This window comes from Capra hircus, chromosome 16 (assembly GCF_001704415.2).
Source record: "Capra hircus breed San Clemente chromosome 16, ASM170441v1, whole genome shotgun sequence".
NCBI lineage: Eukaryota > Metazoa > Chordata > Mammalia > Artiodactyla > Bovidae > Capra > Capra hircus.
The window spans coordinates 45,302,646-45,322,019 of record NC_030823.1 but is presented as its reverse complement, the minus strand read 5'-3'; the positions used below and the strand labels follow the sequence as shown (position 1 = coordinate 45,322,019).

Genomic DNA, 19,374 nt, shown 5'->3' with positions numbered 1-19,374 from the left:
TAGTAAATTCTCCAGAAACAAACCGCAGCATGAAGAGACATGAATAGCTTTCACAATTTCTTCACATTGTGCATTAGCTTAAATCCCAGTGAGTGGTTAATCTGCATGGTAAAAGCTGCAGCCATCTCTAAGCTTATGCAGGTGGGATTAGAATCTGCCCTGTGCTCAATCTGTCCTTCCACTTGGGGGTCCCACGGGGCTGAGCCTGTTCTGTCAGCTGTGTCTGCCTGCCTAGCTAATCTGGGACCAGCTAATGGTCAACTAGTACTTTCTTCTGTGACGTTGGAGCAGCTGAAATCTATGAATCAACACCTACTGAAATCTTGAAAATACTGGTCTAGGTGGCCGGTGAGCCTGCCTTTAGTTTCCAGTTGTCCAGAACTGGGTGGGTGGGTGTGGATTTTGGAGGCTCAGAGCAAAGAGGTGAGGGTGACGTTTCAGCATAACTAGGGTAAAACCTGCATCGGGGATGTCCGGTCTGAGCGGGGCGTTGAAGCACCCTTTGACGCGGTCGCAGGCACTGCGTGCATGGGATGCTGGCTAAGGAACCTAGCCAGGCCCGCCTTCACTCACCAGCCTCCCTGCAAGCCCCGCCCCTCCCGGAGGCCCCTCCTCTCCTACTGGCCCCGCCCCTCTGTCGAGGGCCTGTCGCCTGCACGCTCCGCCTCCACCGGTCAGCCCCTCCCCGTCCCATGACCCCGCCCCTCCCGGAGTCGCTGCCGCGCCCCGCACGCCCCGCCGCCGCCATCTTTGTTTGGGGCAGCCGGGCCTGGCGTCTGGAGATGCCGAAGTCGTGCGCTGCCCGGCAGTGCTGCAACCGCTACAGCAATCGCAGGAAGCAGCTCACCTTCCACCGGTGAGGGGCGGGGGTACCGGGGAGCGCGGGGGCCCGCCTCGCCCAGGCCGATGACCGCGGCCCCCGCGGAAGCGCCAGGCCTGGCGCGACAGGCTTGGGGACACCCGAGCCGCTGCCTGACCGCCGGGAGGCCAGAGGACTTGCGGCCGAGCCCTTTGCGGAGGGGCGGCGGCCCCCCGGGGAGTGGCGAGGTCCCGGTCTAAGAAGCCCGGCACCACCTCGGCCGCCTGGGCGCGCAGGGAGACGGTCGGAGGGGCTGAGTAACCTGCCCGCGGGCGCACAGCCTCCCTTGGGTCGGGGGAGGCGGTGGCGGGCCTGGTGCGCGCTCAGCGCTGCGCCCTTGCGGTGACTTGGCATGCGTCCCCTCCGCGGCCCAGGGACTGTGCAGCCTGGGACGTAGTTAAGTGTGCAGTATTTGCTGCAAGATGAGCGATGCTAACCACCCTTAGGTGTGCGGTGCGCTGCGCGCTCTGCTCACCTCTCCTGGTCTCTAGTCGGGAAGGAAAGGCGTGGTGGAGGAATGAGAACTTTCAGGCGGGTGGGGGCGCGGGGCCGGGACGCGCGACCTTTGCTGCAGCCGCAGGAGGATGGTAGGACTTCTGGAGTCTGTCCCTGCGCGCCCCGCGCACCTCAGGTGTGGGACCCGGCCGAGTGCGCGGCCGCTTGCACATCGATGGGTAGAGTGTTGCATACTTTCTTGCTGGTTCCAGCCACAGCGCCTTCCTCCATCCTGCTCAGAGTGTGACTCCAAAAGGCTGCGCTCTGTTCATCTACACTTCGTCTTCTCCTTTAAGCGTTTTCTTTTTTAACGTGAGTATGTCTATTGATATGTAACACGCCTACGGAAAAGTGCACAATTTATAAGCACACAATTTAACCAAGTGAACACCCGGTGTGACTGCCAAGAGTTTAGAACATCAAAGCCCCGGGAGACCCGGAAACGCACCCTCTTCCAGCCCCTCACTCAGTCCCCAAGGGTAAGGCCTCTGTCAGAGGGGACTGCCTTGGCCTTTTTGGAGCCTCCCTAAATGGAGCCACACGCTGTCCTTTTTCCTGTCCTTCGCTCACCACTGTGCTTGTGAGTCCTTCATGTGGCGCGAAGCAGCCACAGCAGTTCATCCTTTTCATTGCTGTGTAGTGATCCAGGAGTATATTTACTCCAACCAACTTGTTCTACAATTGAAGGGCATTTGGGCCCCTCTGTTTTTTGGCCATCATGGGTACTAGACTTGGGGCGTCTTTGCTGGGTCTTGTCTTCCAGCGCCTGTACCCCACCACGCCCCAAATTAGCTCGGTCAAGTCCCAGTGGCCCGTCTCTGCAGCCTGTGACACAGGTCCCTTGAGGCCATCTACCACCTGGCTTCTGAGACACCTCTCGGCCTTTCCTTTGTCACAGTGTCCCTTCTCAGTCTTCTTGGGTAGATTCTGCTTATTTCCAACTCCAGACAGATGCTGGAGCACTTCAGGGTGCCGGCCATGCCGCTGCCCCATCCCTGTCCACACTGGCTCCCCAGGGCAGCCATCTCACCCAGGCTTATGGCTCTTTTACATGGGGATACCTGCATGGTGACAACTCCAGACAACTCTTGTCCCCCTGCCACTCAGCTTCAGCACGTGGACATCTAAAAGGCATCTGAAATTTAACACCTCATGTATATTAATAAAACCAACCTTAAGCTTCCCTTCCCCCACAATCTTAGCACTTGAAAGTCCTTCCTCTGCTTCTTAGCCCACAGGCAAACTTCTCTGCCTGGCTTTCATGATGCACCCCAGATCTGCCACTCATCATCCTCTCCAGCTCCACCTCGGCCTGAGCTTCCAGGAAGCCCCTTCCGACAGTGGCCTGCGTCCTCTTCTTGCTCTGTGTCAGCCAGACCTGCCTCGTTGGCTCTTCACACCCTTGGGCCTTTGCACTTGCTCTTCCTTCTGTTTCCGTGTAGCTGTTCTGTGTCGCACTTTCTGCAGCCTCTGCTCCAGTGTCGCCTCCTAGGTGGTCTTCCCCAACCACTTCCTATTCTATTCTTGCATGGTCCGTGACTGTCTGGTGTACTGGCTGACTCCTTGCTCTAGATTGTAGGTTTCAAGAGGGTGGGGTCACTTCCCCTCCTGCTTCCCCACACAGGAGCAGGAATGGAGGCCTGCCTGGCAGATGTGGCTCTGGAAGCACCTCACTAAGGCTCTGGACACGTTCATGGTATCAGGTATCCTGCTAAGGATGCTGTCAAGAGCCACGATGGAAGCCTCCCGACATGGAAGGATGTGTCCTGTTAAAACACGGGACAAGGCTATTGAGTCTTCCAGGCTGTCCAGTAAAATGCCGGGCAAGGATGCCAAAGGTCCCTGGGACCCTGAAGGTGTATGTTTAGCCCCACAAGTCCCTCGTGCCTCCTTGCTTTGCTGTGCCCCCAGGTTCCCGTTCAGCCGCCCGGAGCTGCTGAAGGAATGGGTGCTGAACATCGGCCGGGGCGACTTCGAGCCCAAGCAGCACACAGTCATCTGCTCCGAGCACTTCCGGCCCGAGTGCTTCAGCGCCTTTGGGAACCGCAAGAACCTCAAGCACAACGCAGTGCCTACAGTGTTCGCCTTCCAGGGCCCCCCACAGGTGCATGGCCGTGGGGGTCCCCCACCTGGCAGTGGGGTGGGCACCAGTGTCATCTGCGGGGTCAGCAGAGGCTGAAAACTGTCAGGCCCCTAGGTCCAAAGCCCAGGGCCCCTGCCTGGACCTGAGCTTTAGGAAATCTGCAGTTCAAAGCTGCCTGAAAAACAAGTCACTTCATGATGGGTGCTACGGAAGCAGCTGATGGGGAGGGGGCCAAGAGCTTATTTCTGCACTTCACTTTGTGGGGCCTCACTTGGGCTCGAGGGAGGTGAGGACTTTCCTGTCCTGGGCACAGGAGGACGATGGTGGTGGAGTGCTGGAGGGGGACAGGGACAGCGGAGCGAGGCTTGGTGGGGGCAGGATCTGGGCGGGCTCAGGAGCAGCAGCAGCTCAGGCCCTGTGGAGGGTGCAGGGCCAGGTGGTGACAGGCCTGGACGGGCGGTGGTTTTCTTCAAAGGAGCAGAGGGCTTGACATGCAGGGATCTCAGTTTCCCAACCAGGTATTGAGCCCTTGCCCCCTGCAGTGGACGTGCAGAGCCCTAACCACTGGGCAATCAGGGAAGTCCTGGACAGGAGGTGGGTTTTCGGGGGGAGGCCGGTGGGGAGGGACGTGACTTCGGAAGGTGCCCTCTGGAGGCTGGTTCAGAGGCCACTGTGGCATCGCAGGTGAGGGTGGTCATGGTGGCCTGAGCCAAAAGTGGGTGTCATGATGAGAAGATGGAGCAGGCCAACTTTGGAGACCAGTTGGGTTGAGAAGGTGGTGATCTGGGGGCTAGAGGGGTCCCTGATTCCCTGAGGAGACGGCCCTGTGCATGTGGAATTTGGCTTCCTAATGGGATACCAAGGCAGACATGTCTGTGGGGCAGGATGATACAACAGGACAGTTGGAGCTGGAGCCCTGAGATGGCCATAGTGAATTTTACAAATCCTTACTGTGCCGTGAGTCCCAGAGGGAGGGCCGGAGCAGGGCATGGGCTGGAGCCTGCGAGGCAGAGCAGAGATAGAGCAGACAGAAGGCCTGCAGATACCCACACTGGTGTCAGGAAGGGGAGAAGGGAGCCAGTGGGGGCCGTGTGCTCCAGGCTGGGGGGCATTAGGCCTCTGCCCTCGATCCTCGTCCTCCTGCACGCAGCCTCACCAAGTCCAGGTCCCTGCCACCGTACGTCCCCCCCTGCTCCTCAGGCTCTCTGGCAGCTCCGAGCATCTGCCCAGGGGACGCTCCCGGAGGGCTGGGCTCTGCTCCATGGCTTCTATTCCCATGTCCAGGAACATTGCTTGGCACAAAGTAGCTGCTTAAGGGAGGAGCTGTTGGTTCTTTCTTTTAAATGTGGAAGGCCTTTTGTTTTATCATAGTAAGAACACTTACCCTGAGATCTGCTGTTTTAACACACATAAAGTGCGCAGCACAGTACTGTGGACCGCAGGGATGTGGCACCAGGGGGCTCTGGAAATTACAGTTCACTGACCTGAAACTCCCATCGTGGATCAGGAACCCTCCACCCGCCCTGTTCAGGGTGATGACTTTCATGGCATTTGTAGGAAACTGCTCCACTGTCAGTGATGACATGTTAACCCTAAGGGAGACGTTTGTGGTCCTGCCTCTAGTGCTTGGCTTCAGTGGGTCTCTGACCCAAGGTTTGGGGACTGTGGAGAAGGAGGGGCACTGGTGGATGGTGAGAGGAGAGCTGGGCTGGGCTGAGCATGGGAACAGAGGTAGGTAAGGCCTGATGGACCCTCTGGTGCAGATCTCCTGTGCCCACCCTGGGGCCTGTCCACAGCAGCTCTGCGTCTCTTGCAGCTGGTGAGGGAGAACATGGACCCTACTGGCCGGAGTGGAGACGCCACCTCTGGGGAGAGAAAGGTGAGTCTGCCCGACTGGTCACGAGTGTCCCAACTGAGCTGCTGCGCCTTCCCGCCAGGCTGGCCCACTGGAGCTCATCATGCTTTCCGTACAAGTCGGGGTTTGGATTCTGTTGTAGAGAAGGAGAAGCCGAAGCCGTCCATGCCTCCTCCCTGTTCAGTACCAAGCAGTGGCAGCCAGTCACAAGTCTGGCTCCTGCTCGTTTCTAAGGGTTTGGCCCCAGGCTGTGTAGGAGGCTGGCTGTCCTGCTGGTGCCCTGGCAGCCCCCGTGTAGTGTGAAGGGACTCCTGGCAGGATAAGTAGCAGCTGGGGAGGATCCGTGAACGGCCAGCTCCGCCCTGTCTTTCCAGGTCCTCCCTGAGCCGGCATCCGGGGAGTGTGGCCTGGGGAGGAACATGGACACTGAAGCTGAAGCGCTGCAGCTGCCCCCTGAGGTTGGAGGCCCAGGAGCACAGGTGAGGCCGGGCTGGGCGTGAAGGAAGCACGAGACTGGTCTCAGTCTGAGGGGATTTGCTTCAAACAGAATGAAGAAAACTGGTGCTCGAACCAGAGCACCAGCCTGGACCTCAGACTTTACCCGGAACAGCTGCGACCCAGCAGTTCTGGGTATCAGGGGAGCCCCCTTGGCCTCAGGTCCCTGGCCGCCGCTCTGGTCCCTCACTGACCTCTGTCCTCAGGTCCCGCCACACACACCAGAAGCCTCTGGGGTCCCTGGTCAGCCAGCTAGCCCCCCAGAGCTGAAGAGGCGCCTCCCCACACAGCCATCCGATCACAGCTATGCCCTTTTGGACTTAGACGCCCTTAAAAAAAAACTCTTCCTGACTCTGAAGGAGAACGAAAAGCTCCGCAGGCGCCTGAAGGCCCAGAGGCTGGTGATGCGGAGGATGTGCAGCCAGCTGCGTGCACGCCTTGCGGGGCGGCCAGGACTCCAGGCCAGGCCTCGGCTGGGGCAGCAGAGCTGAGCTGCCTGCTGGGCCCTGTTGTCTGAGCCTCTGAGAGGAGGGGCCGTGGTCTCCAGACTCTGGCTGTGGACCTTTTGGTCCCACTTTGACCCTCAGGCCAGCACCACCTCAGGTGGGAGTGTGGTGGCCCCAGGCGGGGAGGAGGCTGGGGCCCTGAAGAGGACACCTTGGCTCTCCCTTCAGGAGGTGACAGCCCAGCTGCCTCTCTAGCACAAGCTGGGTGAGCATCCTTGGAATCACCCCGGGCCAGTGTGGCAGACCATGTCCTTGAGGGGCAGGTGGGCCCCGGTTGGGGTGGGGGGATGTGGGGCGCTAGCTGACCCTAAGGCAGCGAGGTGTCCCCTCCATCACCTGGACGGTTGGCTCTGTCCCAGGAGTACCTCTCTGCACGGCCAGTATGAGTGAGCAACGTAATAAAGTGTCTTCCTACCCCGTGTGCCGCCTCCTTCATTTAAAAGTGAGTGAGCACTGGTTTGAGTTCTGAGCATGGTCACAGCTGAGGAGACTGACTTCCTGTTTCCTGCCGAGGGGCTAGCAGGGCGTGACCATCTTTGACTTCCCAAAGAAGTTGCCTTTAATTAAAACAAAACAAAACAAAACAAAAACAACCTAGCCTGTGATTTCAACTCTGGACTCAAAAATTGTCAGGCAAATGTCTGGCAGAGAAAATACCCCCAGCCTCAAGTCAGGTCTCAGTTTGAACCCTGAAAACAGAGGGTGGGACAAGGCCTGTGAGGAGGCAAGTCCCTCTGCCTGCTGGCTCCTAAAATGAACACACAGACGCATACAGACACTGCCCCCGGCTTTCAGGAAAGGTTTATTGTGGTAAGAGCGTGTCCCGTTCAGTCCCTGTTCAACAACAGGAGGGACGGCCTGCCAGGAGGGGCACAGGCTGTGGCCAAGGTCGGACTCCACTAAGTTGACACTTATTGCACGATTTACATTCAGAGCAGCAGCTCCTGCAGGGAACTTTTAAGTGGAGATAAATATTACAGAATTGGACGACCTGAACTACCTTTAAACACTGGAGGAAGGGGGTTGTGGGTGACTTCTCCGGTACCGATGTCAGAAGCAAGGCCTGATTGAACAGGAGCCGCATGGAGGCTGCCTGAACCCCCACCGGCCAGGCGTCTGCTCCTCTGGTGACTGTTCACCAGCCAGGCTGGGCAGGAGGGGCCTGGTCCTGAAGTATTCTGCATCCGCAAAAGAGGCGTGTGAAGGAAGGGCTTCCTGGGAGCAGACACCCAAATGGGTACAGGCAGCCCAGAGGAGACGGACTGACCTGGTGTGGGAACAGCAGTGCCACCTGCTGGCAGCGAGCAGGGAGGGGCCCGCAGGAACCCACTCTGACCTCTCCGGGCCACCTGGACTGAGCTGTGTGGGGGAGGGCAGAGGCAACGCGCTTCTCATGAGGACACAGGTGGCTCCTGGGACCGGAGTGACATCCTCTGTCCCAAGCCAGGTGCCAGTGGAATGACTTGAGAAGTTCTGGGAGGGGACGAAGGAGACTTAATTCCCAAAGCCACTCGTTCTCAGGTAAAAAGCAGATTTATAAACCCACACCATCCTGTCCAGATTCACGCAGTCACATTTCAGCAGGAAGGTGACTCAACAGGCGCTCACTTGATCCAGAGACTCTGCTCCTGGGAATGGCTTCCCTCCTTCCGTTTTGTTTTCTGTGTTCAGTGTGGATTTTAGGAAAGGTAGCTCACGGTCACAGGCATGAGGGCGAGGTGTTCATAAATACCTCATGGCAGACAGAGAGCTATGGGTGGCTCAGCGGGCTGAGGGACCCTGAGGCCCCGGGGGCCGGGCCTTCCCTGCGGGGACATGATCCTTGGGAACAGACTCGGGCCCAGCTGCGGTTCCGGTCCTGGTGGGGTTGCCTCGGGGCATCTGTGTGTCCCTTCACATAATTGAGCCGGTACCACTTTCTATGCAAATACAAAATAAACATCTGATTGTGGGTTTTTTTCCCTGCTTCCAAAATCTGTTGACTCCTGGGGAAATTCTTTTGCAGCCCCTTTTGAATCTGGGTTCTCAAGTAGTTTATCCATCAGTATCAATTCTGTGAGCTGTAAAAGAAAAGACAAAATCAGTGCTTCTAAAGGCAACTGTTTCCACGCACTTAGCGGGGATCAACCAGGGCCTGGCCAGAGGCTGGGCCTGCAGCTGGGCACAGGATAAGCTGCCAAAAATCATTGTGTTCTTGAACACAGAGGAGCCGCTGGGTCTGCCTCATACCTAGTCACCCCGGCTGTAGTTTCCAAGAGCTCACTAATTCCACCTGGTAAAGGGCTGACGCCTGCCTCAGGGTGTCATTTCCCAGGTCTGTGTAGGTCATGATGCCCAAGCCTATGGCTCCCCGGCCAAGGATGGAAGGAAGGCAGTTGTCGCCCCCCCCACTGAGGTCCCCAGGCCCGTCTGTAGGCAAGGATAAGTGACAGCCAGGGGTAGCTACTCACACTGCTTTGGTATCCTGAGTGCCTCGCTGTCGAGCGCCATCACCTGATGTAGGACCCCGCGGAACTGGTAAAGCACTTTCAGGTTCTTCTCTTCACCCACACACGGGTCATAGAAGCCGGGCAGCCCAGCCTGCAACAGACAGATTCTCACTGGAGATGGGCGTTTGAAGCCCAGTGGCGCTGTCGTCTGTATCTGCCCGGAGGGGCAGCGTGGACACTGCCCACGAAGGACACAAACGTGGGAGCCTGAGTACAGCAAAGAGGATTTTAACAAGCTGCCTACTTAGTCCTAGACTTGCCCCGCTGCCACACTAAAACACTCTCCATCTTCAAGGAAGCCCTGCCGAGGACGCAAGACCAGGAACCCATTCAGGGACCAGGACGCTCTGCCTGAGCTCCTCTGTGCTTTAATTCACCTCTGGCACACACCTTGGCCCCCCCGAGCCTCCGGTGTACTACAGGCAGACCCCTCCTTCTGGAACCAGGCAAGGCACAGGGTGTGAGCTCCCAAAGGCAGGAGGTATATTTTGTTTGCTGCTGTAACTGGCACACAGTAGGGGCTCAAAAAACAGATGGCAATAAATGAAAGGACAGATGGACGAACGAATGGATGGACAGACGAGTGGCTGGCTGGCTGGCTGAAGTCAACCGCTCCCGTGTGGCTGTAACCTGGGTCCTGGGCCGCACCCCACACAGGGAACATGGCAGCATGATGGGTTCCGCTGCAGTGACATGGCCCCTTGGAGGGTCCCTCTTCCCCAGATGCCCCTCCCATCTACCCCGAGCACCCACCTTAGAGGCCTCGGTGAGGATGAGCTTGGAGTCCTTCACCAGACACTGCAGGGGCACGGTCACGTCGATCACCTTCACCTTCTCACTCTTCTTGCTCTTGTCATTGACAAATTTCCCGTACCAGGCGTTGACGATGATGAGCCCTGAGGACAGGCCTGGTCAGGATTGCCTTGGCAGACAATCCCCGTGCAGCCTGGCTGCAGGAACCATGTTTCCTGCGGGAACCCAGCACCCACCCCATCCTTTAAAGAGGCCAGGCCTGCTCACCCATTCTGGACTCTTCGGCCTCGATTATTCTTCGGACAGATTCCTGCATCAACCGAACCTGCAGGGGACAAGGACGCTACTATCAAGGCCTCCCTAGGTTCCATCAGAGTCAGGGCCACGTGCCTGGTGCCTGTCGGTCCTGCTTGTCCATTTCTCGGGACATCGCTGCTATTGCAGTCTTGGAAAAACAATTCAATCACAGGAAGAAAGAGGACAACACCCACCACTTTTTAAAAAACCTGGTTATGTCTTTGCAAGGTAATGGTCAACTCTTCAGGGCACAGACAGACGCTCCCAGCGCTGCATCCCACAGGCAATAACGTAAAGACTAGATGACCAGGGAGGCTGTTGGGGAAGAAAAGCTCAAGACCCAAGCCCCCCGAGACCACTCTGCAGGGTGTGAAGCATGCCCCCCACAGCCCCGGTTTAAGAAATGTGGACGAGACAGGATGGGACATGGGTGCGGCCTGTGCTCTGCACGATGGGCAGGTCCACGCTCAGACCCTCACAGGGCAGAGGCCTGGAAGGGAGCCGGTGACACAGCACTTACGGCAGCTTCTGCCTCTTGTTTCTTCTGCAGGATGTCGGTGGCTGTGCTTTCCCTTTGCTTCTCCAGTTCCCTGAGGCGAGGAAAACACAAGCCACGTGTGAGGAACGTGGGGTTACCAGCACGGGAGGCCACGGTGCTCCAGGCTGGACCTGCACCCTGCAAACAGCCTGTAAATCTTACTGTGTTCCCAGTTCTAGAACTTTAAATACTATTTCCAAGACAAGTTCAAGCAAATCTGTTTGCCCCAGGCCTGCGCAGCTGTTCTGTGGTCCCCAGATGGCTCTCCCCGACCTCAGTGGGAGGAGGACTCCTCGTAGCAGTAATCTCAGGAAAGGGGGAGAGGGTGAGAATCTCAGGAGATGCCCCCAACCAGGCATTACCACAGGACACCCTTGGCAGGGACAAGGCACACTTCCTTGTGATAAAATACATGTGTTTTCCTCCCAGCAAAGCACGGGGACCTGGGCAACACACAAGTGTCCTGGCAGCCTTGGCCCAGCACATCCTCTGCTCCAAGCCTTCAGTCTGCTGGGGAATTAGGACCCCGAATTTAAATGAATCAGAGGCTGGAGGCGCCCCAAGAGCCTTCCTTGGGCTCCTCTCTCCCCAACTAAGTTCAGTGATCTATTAAATGAGATCATTGTAAAGTAATGAAGTTAAACCTCCTCTTAGGTTTAATGCTGTGCTAATGGATCATCTCTAAGAAACTGCAAAATAAATTACATCTAGATGACTTCCAAGACTGTAGTTAACATGGGCCTTGTTTGTAGGAACTCAGAGCCTGATCTCTTTGAATTCAATGCCAGGCAAAGAAATGGTTAGAATGAGAAAAAGGAAGACTTCTCATTTCTGTGGTCATGGCTTACAGTCCCAACAGTTTGGTAAACTAACTCTAATTCTCTCTGAAAGTAGGAAATGTGGGTAGACGGGAGCTAACCCAAGTGTCGCCAACAGTAGTAGTACTACTACTGATATCAACTATAATGCTCACTGAGGACCTGATGTGACTGACTCCACAGTGAGCACTGTCCACCTATAGCTTAGGTGGTTTCCCTCACAGCCCTGTGGGGTGGCTGCTACCCTCTCCACGTCACAGATGGGGAGCTGGGCGCAGGGCGGTTCGGCCCTGTACCCGCCAGTGCTGAGAACTCACTTCTCCTTCTGAGCCCTGAGGTAGGGTCTGATGACCAGGCGGTGCAGGGCGAAGTACACCACGAGCGGCCCCACGGTGGCATAGAACACGGCACTGGGCAGCAGCTGGTCTGTCAGGTGGACGGGGAAGAAGTAGGTCTGACTGGCCCTATTTAACCTGGGAATAGAGCAAAGCCGAGTGCCCACGTGAGTCAGGTTCCCAGGGAAGGCGGCGGGGTGCGGCGCTGGTGTCCCAGCCCCAGGAAAGAACCTCTTGACACACAGGACCTGGGGAGGCGGAACCCAGTCTGCACGCCTCACGGTCGTCCCCTGAGTGGGCCTCTAGGTCTGGCAGAAGAAAGGGCGCGATACCCGCTGACCGCAAGCAGCAGACTCTCACCCAAGCAGAGCAAACATGGCCCGGGGAGGCAGGGGTGGCCACTCCTCCAGACATCCTGTCAGCTCTCAGTGATGGCTGAGTGGCTCCCATTGGCCCAGTCACCCCACAGACATCAACTGTGAACTCTTGACTAATGTGACCCACACCCTCGGGGACCAGACAGCAACCGAGGGCAGAAGCACCAACTGGCACTGGTGAGCTGCTGGACTTTTTAAAAAAAACAGCCGTTAGCCTGAAGGCAATTCTCAGTCTATACCACAATGGATGATTACAACTGCAAAGAAATCTGTAGTCCTACTGAAGAATTAGAGTTCAGAGTCTGGGGCAACTATTGTGTCTGGGAAGAGGGGGGCCCCCCAAAGGGAAGCCCCAAGTTCTCAGTGTGCCGGAGATCCCCAAAGGATGCCTGGTGCTGTGTTTTGACTGTTGCTACATGGGTAAGCCCAAGTTTGCAGCCAGACTTCACCCAAATTTTAAAAGGAAGCTTTCTAAAAGGAAACAAAAATTAATACTTAATACAATACCAACTATGCTACATACCCAGATACAATGAGAAAAAGATAATGAAGAGCGATCTCAGATGCTGGAGCTAGCAGATAAGGATTTTAAAGCAACTATTTAAACTCTGCTCAAAGACATAACATATTCACTGATGGTTTAACATCAGATTGGAGATGAGAGAAGAGTAAGAGAAATTAGTAGAAATGATCCAATGTGAAGAACAAAGAGAAAAAGGATTGAAGACAAATGGGCAGAGCCTCAGAAACCAGAGGTTTAGCACAGAAGTAATTAGGGCCCCAGAGAGGAGAGGATGATTAAAACTGCAAAGAAATATGCACTCCTACTGGACCGAAGAATCAGAGCCCAGAGTCTGGGGCAACACTGCAGCTGGGAAGAAGTATATTAAATATTTAACATTTAACGAATTAATGGCCTAAAAGTTGCAAATTTAATAATTCTACATAAATAAATACATCAATTTATAGAAGCAAGAAGTTTAGCAAACCCCAAGCAGCAGACATAGAACAAAATCACGTGTAGCTACACTCAGGTGCTGAGAAACAAGAGTAAAAAAAGTTGAGTAACCGGGGGAAAATAAACAAAAGAGACATCAGAGTATAAAGGTTCAAAAGACCAATGACTTGTCAGGAACAGAGGAGCCAGAAGAGAGCAGAACACTGAGAGAGCACTGCGAGAAAACTCCATCAACCCTGAACCCTGTACCCAGCGACAAGACCCTTCAGGAGCGAAAGCAGCTCCAGAAATGATGAAGAATGCTCAACACTAAAAGGAGAACTCCAACAACCCAATAATGAAACAGACAAAAGATACGGATAGAGACTGCACTTAAAAAAAAAAAATAAAATGGATGTCAAATGAGCACTTGAAAAGCCAGGCAACATCTCAGACAGGAGATAAAAGAGAATCAAGAGGACCACAACGGGACACACCTACACCACCTGCTAAAACAGGTGAAATTAAAAAAAAAAAAAATGAACTGGAACTTTCAGAGCTGCTGGTGGGAAGGGAAGATGAGACCGCTGCTTTGGAAAATGGCTTGGGACTCTCTTGTGAAGTTAAACACAGCCTCCCACACGACTCAGATCACCAGGGTATTTACCCATGAGAAATGAGAACTTGTGTTCACACAAAACTTGAATATGAATGTCTGTACTGGCTTAATTTGTAACTTCCTGAAGTTGGAAGCAAGTGAAGTATTTACACAACACATAAACCGTGGCACATCTATGCCATGCCGCACCCAACAGCAACAAGGAGGACCACACTGCTGATGCCTGCAACAGTGTGGATTATCTCAAATGCACGATGCTCCTGAAAGAAGCAGAGGCTTCACCTTGGATGACTCCAATTATGTGGCATCCTGGAAAAAGGCAAAAATATAGGGAGCGAAGGCACACCAGGGCTGCTGATGCCTGGGAGACCACACAGGGGCCTGAGGGCCTTTGAGGAACGATGGAGATGCCCTCTACACCCTACCTGTGATGGCACTTACATGTAAAAAACAAGATGAAACACAGCAAGTAAATCCTGAGCGGTCTCGTCACAAGGGAAAACAAACTTTTTTTTTTCTATTTCTTTAATTTTGTATCTACATGAAATGGTAGATGTTTACTAAATGTGCTGTGATACTCATTTCATGATGTATGTAAGTCAAATCATTATGCCATACACCTTAAACTTATAAAGCACTGTTTGGTCAACTATATCTCAGGAAAACTGGAAGTGAGAGTTGGACTATAAAGAAAGCTGAGCGCTGAATAATTGATGCTTTTGAACTGTGGTGTTGGAGAAGACTCTTGAGAGTCCCTTGGCCTTCAAGGAGATCCAACCAGTCCATCCTAAAGGAGATCAGTCCTGGGTGTTCATTGGAATGACTGATGTTGAAGCTGAAACTCCGCTACTTTGGCCACCTGATGTGAAGAGCTGACTCACTGGAAAAGACCCTGATGCTGGGAAAGATTGAGGGCAGGAGGAGAAGGGGACAACAGAGGATGAGATGGTTGGATGAAATCACCGACTCGATGGACATGAGTCTGAGTGGACTCCGGAAGTTGGTGATGGACAGGGAGGCCTGGCGTGCTGCGGTTCGTGGGGTGGCAAACAGTCAGACACGACTGAGTGACTGAACTGAACTGAAAACTGGAAGGGAAGAAAAAAAGGGATGAACCAGAAAATTGGAGAAGCCCTGTATTTATGAAAGGAATTGAATTCACTATCAAAAGTCTTCCTATAATGAAAACTCAGGCTTGGTTGATTTCACTGCTAAACTCTATGAAACTAGGGGGAAAAAACAACCACCAAGACCATTCTCATACAAATCCTTTCATAAAACAGAAGAAGGCATAATTCCTAACTCATTTTATCAGGCTGGCATACCTTGGTCCAAAACCTGATAAATACATAATAAAAAGACAATTATAACTGGCATCCCTTAAAAACAAAGATTCAAAAATTCTCAGTAAGACATCAGCAAATCAAGCAATATATATAAAGTATCACATGTCATGATCCAGTGGAATTTGCCTCAGGAAATGTAAGGTTGGTTTAACATTCAAAGATTAGTGTGATTTGTCAAATAAATACAGTATAAGTTAGCAAAGAGCAGCTGCTATTGCTGAACTGAAGTGCCTTCCAGTTATATTTACCAATATAACTCGGACAATGCAGCCTATGGACAAAGAGGCAGGCTGGCATCCTTGGGACAGGAATTCAGTTCAGACTGTGTAATGTGACCTCTGCCGGGGAGGAGCCATTTACAACAGAGGACGGTGCCTCACTGGAGGTCCCGATGTGGGAGGTGGGGGAGGAGAAGGGACTGGCATGCAGAAATCTGCCGGCTCCGTGTTCTTTATTAAATTCCAGGCATCTTCACGTTTCAGGTTAGAGAAGTGCCTGATGCCAGCTGTGGCTATGGGGACCTGCCTTGATCTCAGCTCCATAGCCGAGCTGTGGCCTTCATCTTCTTGCTCATGTGCTCAGAGTCCCTCTTCAGTGCTGGCTGTGTCCTTGGTGGCAGAAGCACAGAGAACAGACAAAATGGACTGAGTTACGGCGCTCTGAATGAGGGCTGGCGAGGGGACGGATGGCTTGTCAGACGGAAAAGGTACAACAGAGAATAAGAAATGGGCAAAGGGGAAGTGGACAGCTCGGGGCAAGATGAAGGCCACCAGTTTTAATAGGGTGATGAGAGACGGTTCTGGCAATCAGGTGACACGTCAGCAGAGACCTGAGGGAACTGAAGGAATCAGCCGTGCAGCTCCTGGGGACTGGGGAGCAGCAGGCGCCAGCCAAGCCTAGAAGCAGGAGTGGGCTCGGTGCGCTCCCGAAGCAGCCTGGAGGCCAGAGAATAGGGTCGGGTGGGGGGCAGAGAGGAGAGTGAGGGGCTCGATCCTGTGGGCTCTGACGGGGCCAATTTGCCCTGAATTGAGGGAGTCCCTGAGGGCCTTATGCAGAAAGCTGTGAGACACTGGCTTAGATTTTAAAAGTCTATGGAGAGCAGCGTCCCGAGGGAGGAGACTGGTCAGGAGGACATGAGCAGTAATTCAGACCGGAGATGGTGGCCGCAGACATTGTGAGAAGCAGTCAGACTGAGGATATGCTTTCTGAGGAGAGAGGATGTTAAGCTGGGAGACCAGGAGACTTGCTGGGAGACTCACTCCCGGCTTTCTGGCCAGAACTGGTGGAAAAACGGAGCTTGAGGTGCCGAGAGGGGGCGGACTCCAGGCCCAGCAGGCTGTGAAGGACGCACATGACCGAGGGCGGGGGAGCATGGGAGTGGAGGTGCGACATTTGTGACGCTGTGAGGTCCCCCAGGAGAGCTGTGGGGAAGGATGAGGGATGCACGGGCTGGAGCTGGAACCCTGAGCACTGTGTGAGCATCACAGAGCCCAACAATGGTGAAGCCAGGAGGTTGGAGCAGACCACTGCGGGGTGAGTCTCAGCAGCCAAGGGTCTGACAGCGAGGCCTCCGTTTAGAGGCAACCAGCTGGGCCACCGAGGTGGGAGGATCTGGCGCAGAGAGCCCGATGCTGCTTGCCCTGAGGACCATGAGGTACATGCCACACTGTGAACTGTGCGGTGTGTGGGTGAGCGGATGTGCGGGGCCTTTCAGGCAAGGGGCGGCAAGTAGGGGCAGGTGGGCACAGGAAGTTTTCTGAAGCAGAGACTTGGCCTTACTGACCGAATGTTGGGCTTCTGGACTCGACGTTTGCTGACACACCCCAGACAGAAGTGAGCGCATCTCTAATGGAATTCTAAGCAAAGGCTCTTTCTTTCTTAATGCAGGTGAAGCTCAGATGAGTTACCAGGTGCAAGACAACTCTTGGCTAGAATGACCCGAGTCCAACCTACTTGATTTTGAGGGAAACGCCCTGTGGGACTCCAATGCTGACAGCTGCCCCGAGGACACTGTGCCTGGAGATCTTCCTCTCTGCTCCGTACTCCACCACTGTCCCGAAGAAGCCGGCCCTGCAAGGAGCGAACCAGTGAGCCAGCCAGGCCCCCTGCTCCTGCTCCCCCACCAACCCCATCACCACTGGCAGCCGCCACCCAGGACAGAGGCCAGGTTCCCATCCCCAACTCCCTCGCCCTCCCACCACTCGCAGGGAGGATGTTCAGGACAGACACCCCTGGTCAATGACTGGAGAGGAGTCCGACATTAGACGCCGAGCTCCTCAGGGTGGGACGGCAGGATAGCAAGTCCCATGGTCTCACAAGGGAAACGCGCATTAACCCTAGAAGGCGCCCGATGGCACAGACCGGGTGGACTCCCGCGTTGGCCCGGCCAGCACTCACTTCAGGGACCCCTTCACGCGGGTCTGGTCGTCATCCTGGAATTTGTGCTGATAGCTGATGAGTGCGAAGGAGTGAGGGATTCCAAGCTGGGGAGGTGGAGGGAGAAAACGCAGCTGAGACCGAGCTGAGGGGGTTGCTCCACCCGGCGGCTGAGCACTGTCCGGGGCAGGGGCCTTGTCCCACAGGGTGTGTAAAAATCCACCTGGAGCTGATCTTTACAAACTGGGAGATTCCACTTAAAAACCCAGTCTTCTGACTTCTCAGGAAAAATAAAAACTCCTGCACCCGAGCATGCGTTCTCACAAGGCAGCAGCTACCTCGAGCTCCTGCCTAGCCACCACGGCATCCCGACGCCGATCCTGTGGCCTTTGGCGGAAAAGACCTCTCACTTTATGATGGGTGGGTGGAACACAGCTTCCCTGGAGCCTGAGCACAACCCTGTTTCAGCTCCTGAGGGCGGATGGATAGAACCTGCCTTTGGCCCTGCAGGCAGTGGACTTGGGGGTGGGGGGCAAGGGACTGGAGGAGGATCCCCCGAGCTGTCCTCACCTGCAGGGCCACGGTGAAGTGGCTGGTCTTGGTGTCCCGGACGATGCTGGTGTTCATGGCTGACTGGACGCCCCAGCGCCACTGCAGGTAGCCCACCGTATTCTTGTCCAGGTTCCTGGCCAGGACAGTGGTGAGGCCCGGCCGGATGCCGCGGGACGAAAACTGCAGGGCACAGTGTGTCGTCACAAAGCTGGGGATACACAGAGAAAGGGCCCTGGATGACACCGGGCTTGCTGCCAGGCTTGGCTGTGTCCTCTACGCCAGTACCCACCCTGCTTACCATCACTCCCACAGCTTCCCAGCTGGCTCCCCGCAAGGGGGCAGGGGGGTGATCTGGGGACTCTGTCCACTTATCCCCCTACCCCATCCCATTCCAAGCGCAGCCACAACTACAGAGGCACCCATGTATCTGCATTCCTAAACCAACAGGTCAAATCCTGCTGCAAGTTAGAACCACCTGCAGGCTCCCACCCCAGTTGTGCTGACTTATAGACTCGGCATGGAAAAGCTGGCCAAGTGGTGCTAACGTGAGGCCATGTCTAAGTGCCTGTCACCCAGAGCCCGCCCCAGACCAATGGAGTCATTTTTCTGGGGGGCAGCAGGCAGGCATCAGTGTAGTTTTCACAGCTGCCGTGTGAGGCTGATGTGCACCCACAGCCACACAACACAACTGAAGCTGCTTGAAAAGCTAGGAAACTGTCCTCTGTAAGGCCTGTGAAGTTCCGTTTCCAAGGGAGTCAGCCCCACCTTCTGGTTAAATAGGGGTATTTCATTTCAGTAACAAAGGGATTCACAGGACTTTACTAAAGATGAGCAAACAGCTGGTCTCCAGTGAGCAGCCCTCACGAGAAGGATGCCTGTTTAGTTTTTCTCCTTCCTAAGCTCTTCCCCACTGGCTCAGACAGTCGAGTCTGCCTGAAATGCAGGAGACCTGGGTTTGATCCCTGGGTCAGAAAGATCCCCTGGAGAAGGAAATGGCAACCTACTCCAGTATTCTTGCCTGGAGAATCCCATGGATGGAGGAGCCTGGCAGGTTATAGTCTATGGGGTTGCAAAGAGCTGGACACAACTGAGTGACTAAGACTTTCACTTTCACTCTCCTCTGGGTGTCTGTGTCCCGCTTTTGCCACTAAAATAATAATACAAGTAGTAATTTGCTCCTGTGCACGCAAAACTTTTCCCAAGACCAGACGAATGAGGAATCAACCCCTTGCTCTCCACAGGGCCCCCAACCCAAGCCTGCCCTCATTTATCTGACACTTCAGCCATACCAGCCAGAGGCCCCAGTATTCCGCTCTGGCCACAGTGGGATCTGGAGTCGGGGGGCAAGCAGATAGAGAACAGATAAAAGTCACCCTGAGATGTCATGCAGCAACATTTAAAAAAATCAAAACCTAAAGAAAGAGATCTCTGCTTAATCAAAGTAATCTGATTTTGTGTTCTTATGGAGCATGTCCTAGAGAGAGACGAACTCTGGGGAGAGAGCAATAAGGCAGGCACTGCCTGGGGGGACTGAGAACATCCCACAGGCTGCCTGCCGGGCTCTGGGCCGATTCCACACCCAACAACAGTCACCAGTTTGGACTTGGAAATAATTTGACCCTGGGACTCAGGCACCCATAATAG

The 19,374-nt window shown here is 54.7% G+C and overlaps 2 protein-coding genes across 3 annotated transcripts in view; one reads left to right on the top strand and one right to left on the bottom strand.

Annotated features, from left to right (window-relative positions):
- THAP3 (THAP domain containing 3) lies at positions 718-6,713 on the top strand. Of its 2 annotated transcripts, XM_018060414.1 has the most exons (5): positions 718-856; positions 3,266-3,458; positions 5,254-5,316; positions 5,667-5,771; positions 5,994-6,712. In XM_018060414.1, exons 1-5 carry the CDS (start codon positions 783-785, stop codon positions 6,276-6,278), a joined length of 720 nt encoding a protein of 239 aa, XP_017915903.1. In that variant the 5' UTR covers positions 718-782; the 3' UTR covers positions 6,279-6,712. The 2 variants fall into 2 exon arrangements, with proteins under 2 accessions (XP_017915903.1, XP_013825699.2); XM_013970245.2 differs by lacking the exon at positions 718-856 and having other exon boundaries at positions 879-3,458; positions 5,994-6,713.
- Positions 7,068-19,374, bottom strand: part of DNAJC11 (DnaJ heat shock protein family (Hsp40) member C11) — a 69,137-nt gene continuing 56,830 nt past the window's right edge. The window contains exons 8-16 of the mRNA XM_005690742.3: positions 17,749-17,938; positions 17,200-17,285; positions 16,756-16,872; positions 11,506-11,661; positions 10,353-10,422; positions 9,803-9,860; positions 9,536-9,678; positions 8,744-8,873; positions 7,068-8,353 (exon numbers count right to left, since the gene is read on the bottom strand). Coding sequence (XP_005690799.1) covers positions 8,328-8,353; positions 8,744-8,873; positions 9,536-9,678; positions 9,803-9,860; positions 10,353-10,422; positions 11,506-11,661; positions 16,756-16,872; positions 17,200-17,285; positions 17,749-17,938 — 976 coding nt within the window. The 3' untranslated portion in view covers positions 7,068-8,327. The remainder of the gene's footprint in view (positions 8,354-8,743; positions 8,874-9,535; positions 9,679-9,802; positions 9,861-10,352; positions 10,423-11,505; positions 11,662-16,755; positions 16,873-17,199; positions 17,286-17,748; positions 17,939-19,374) is intronic.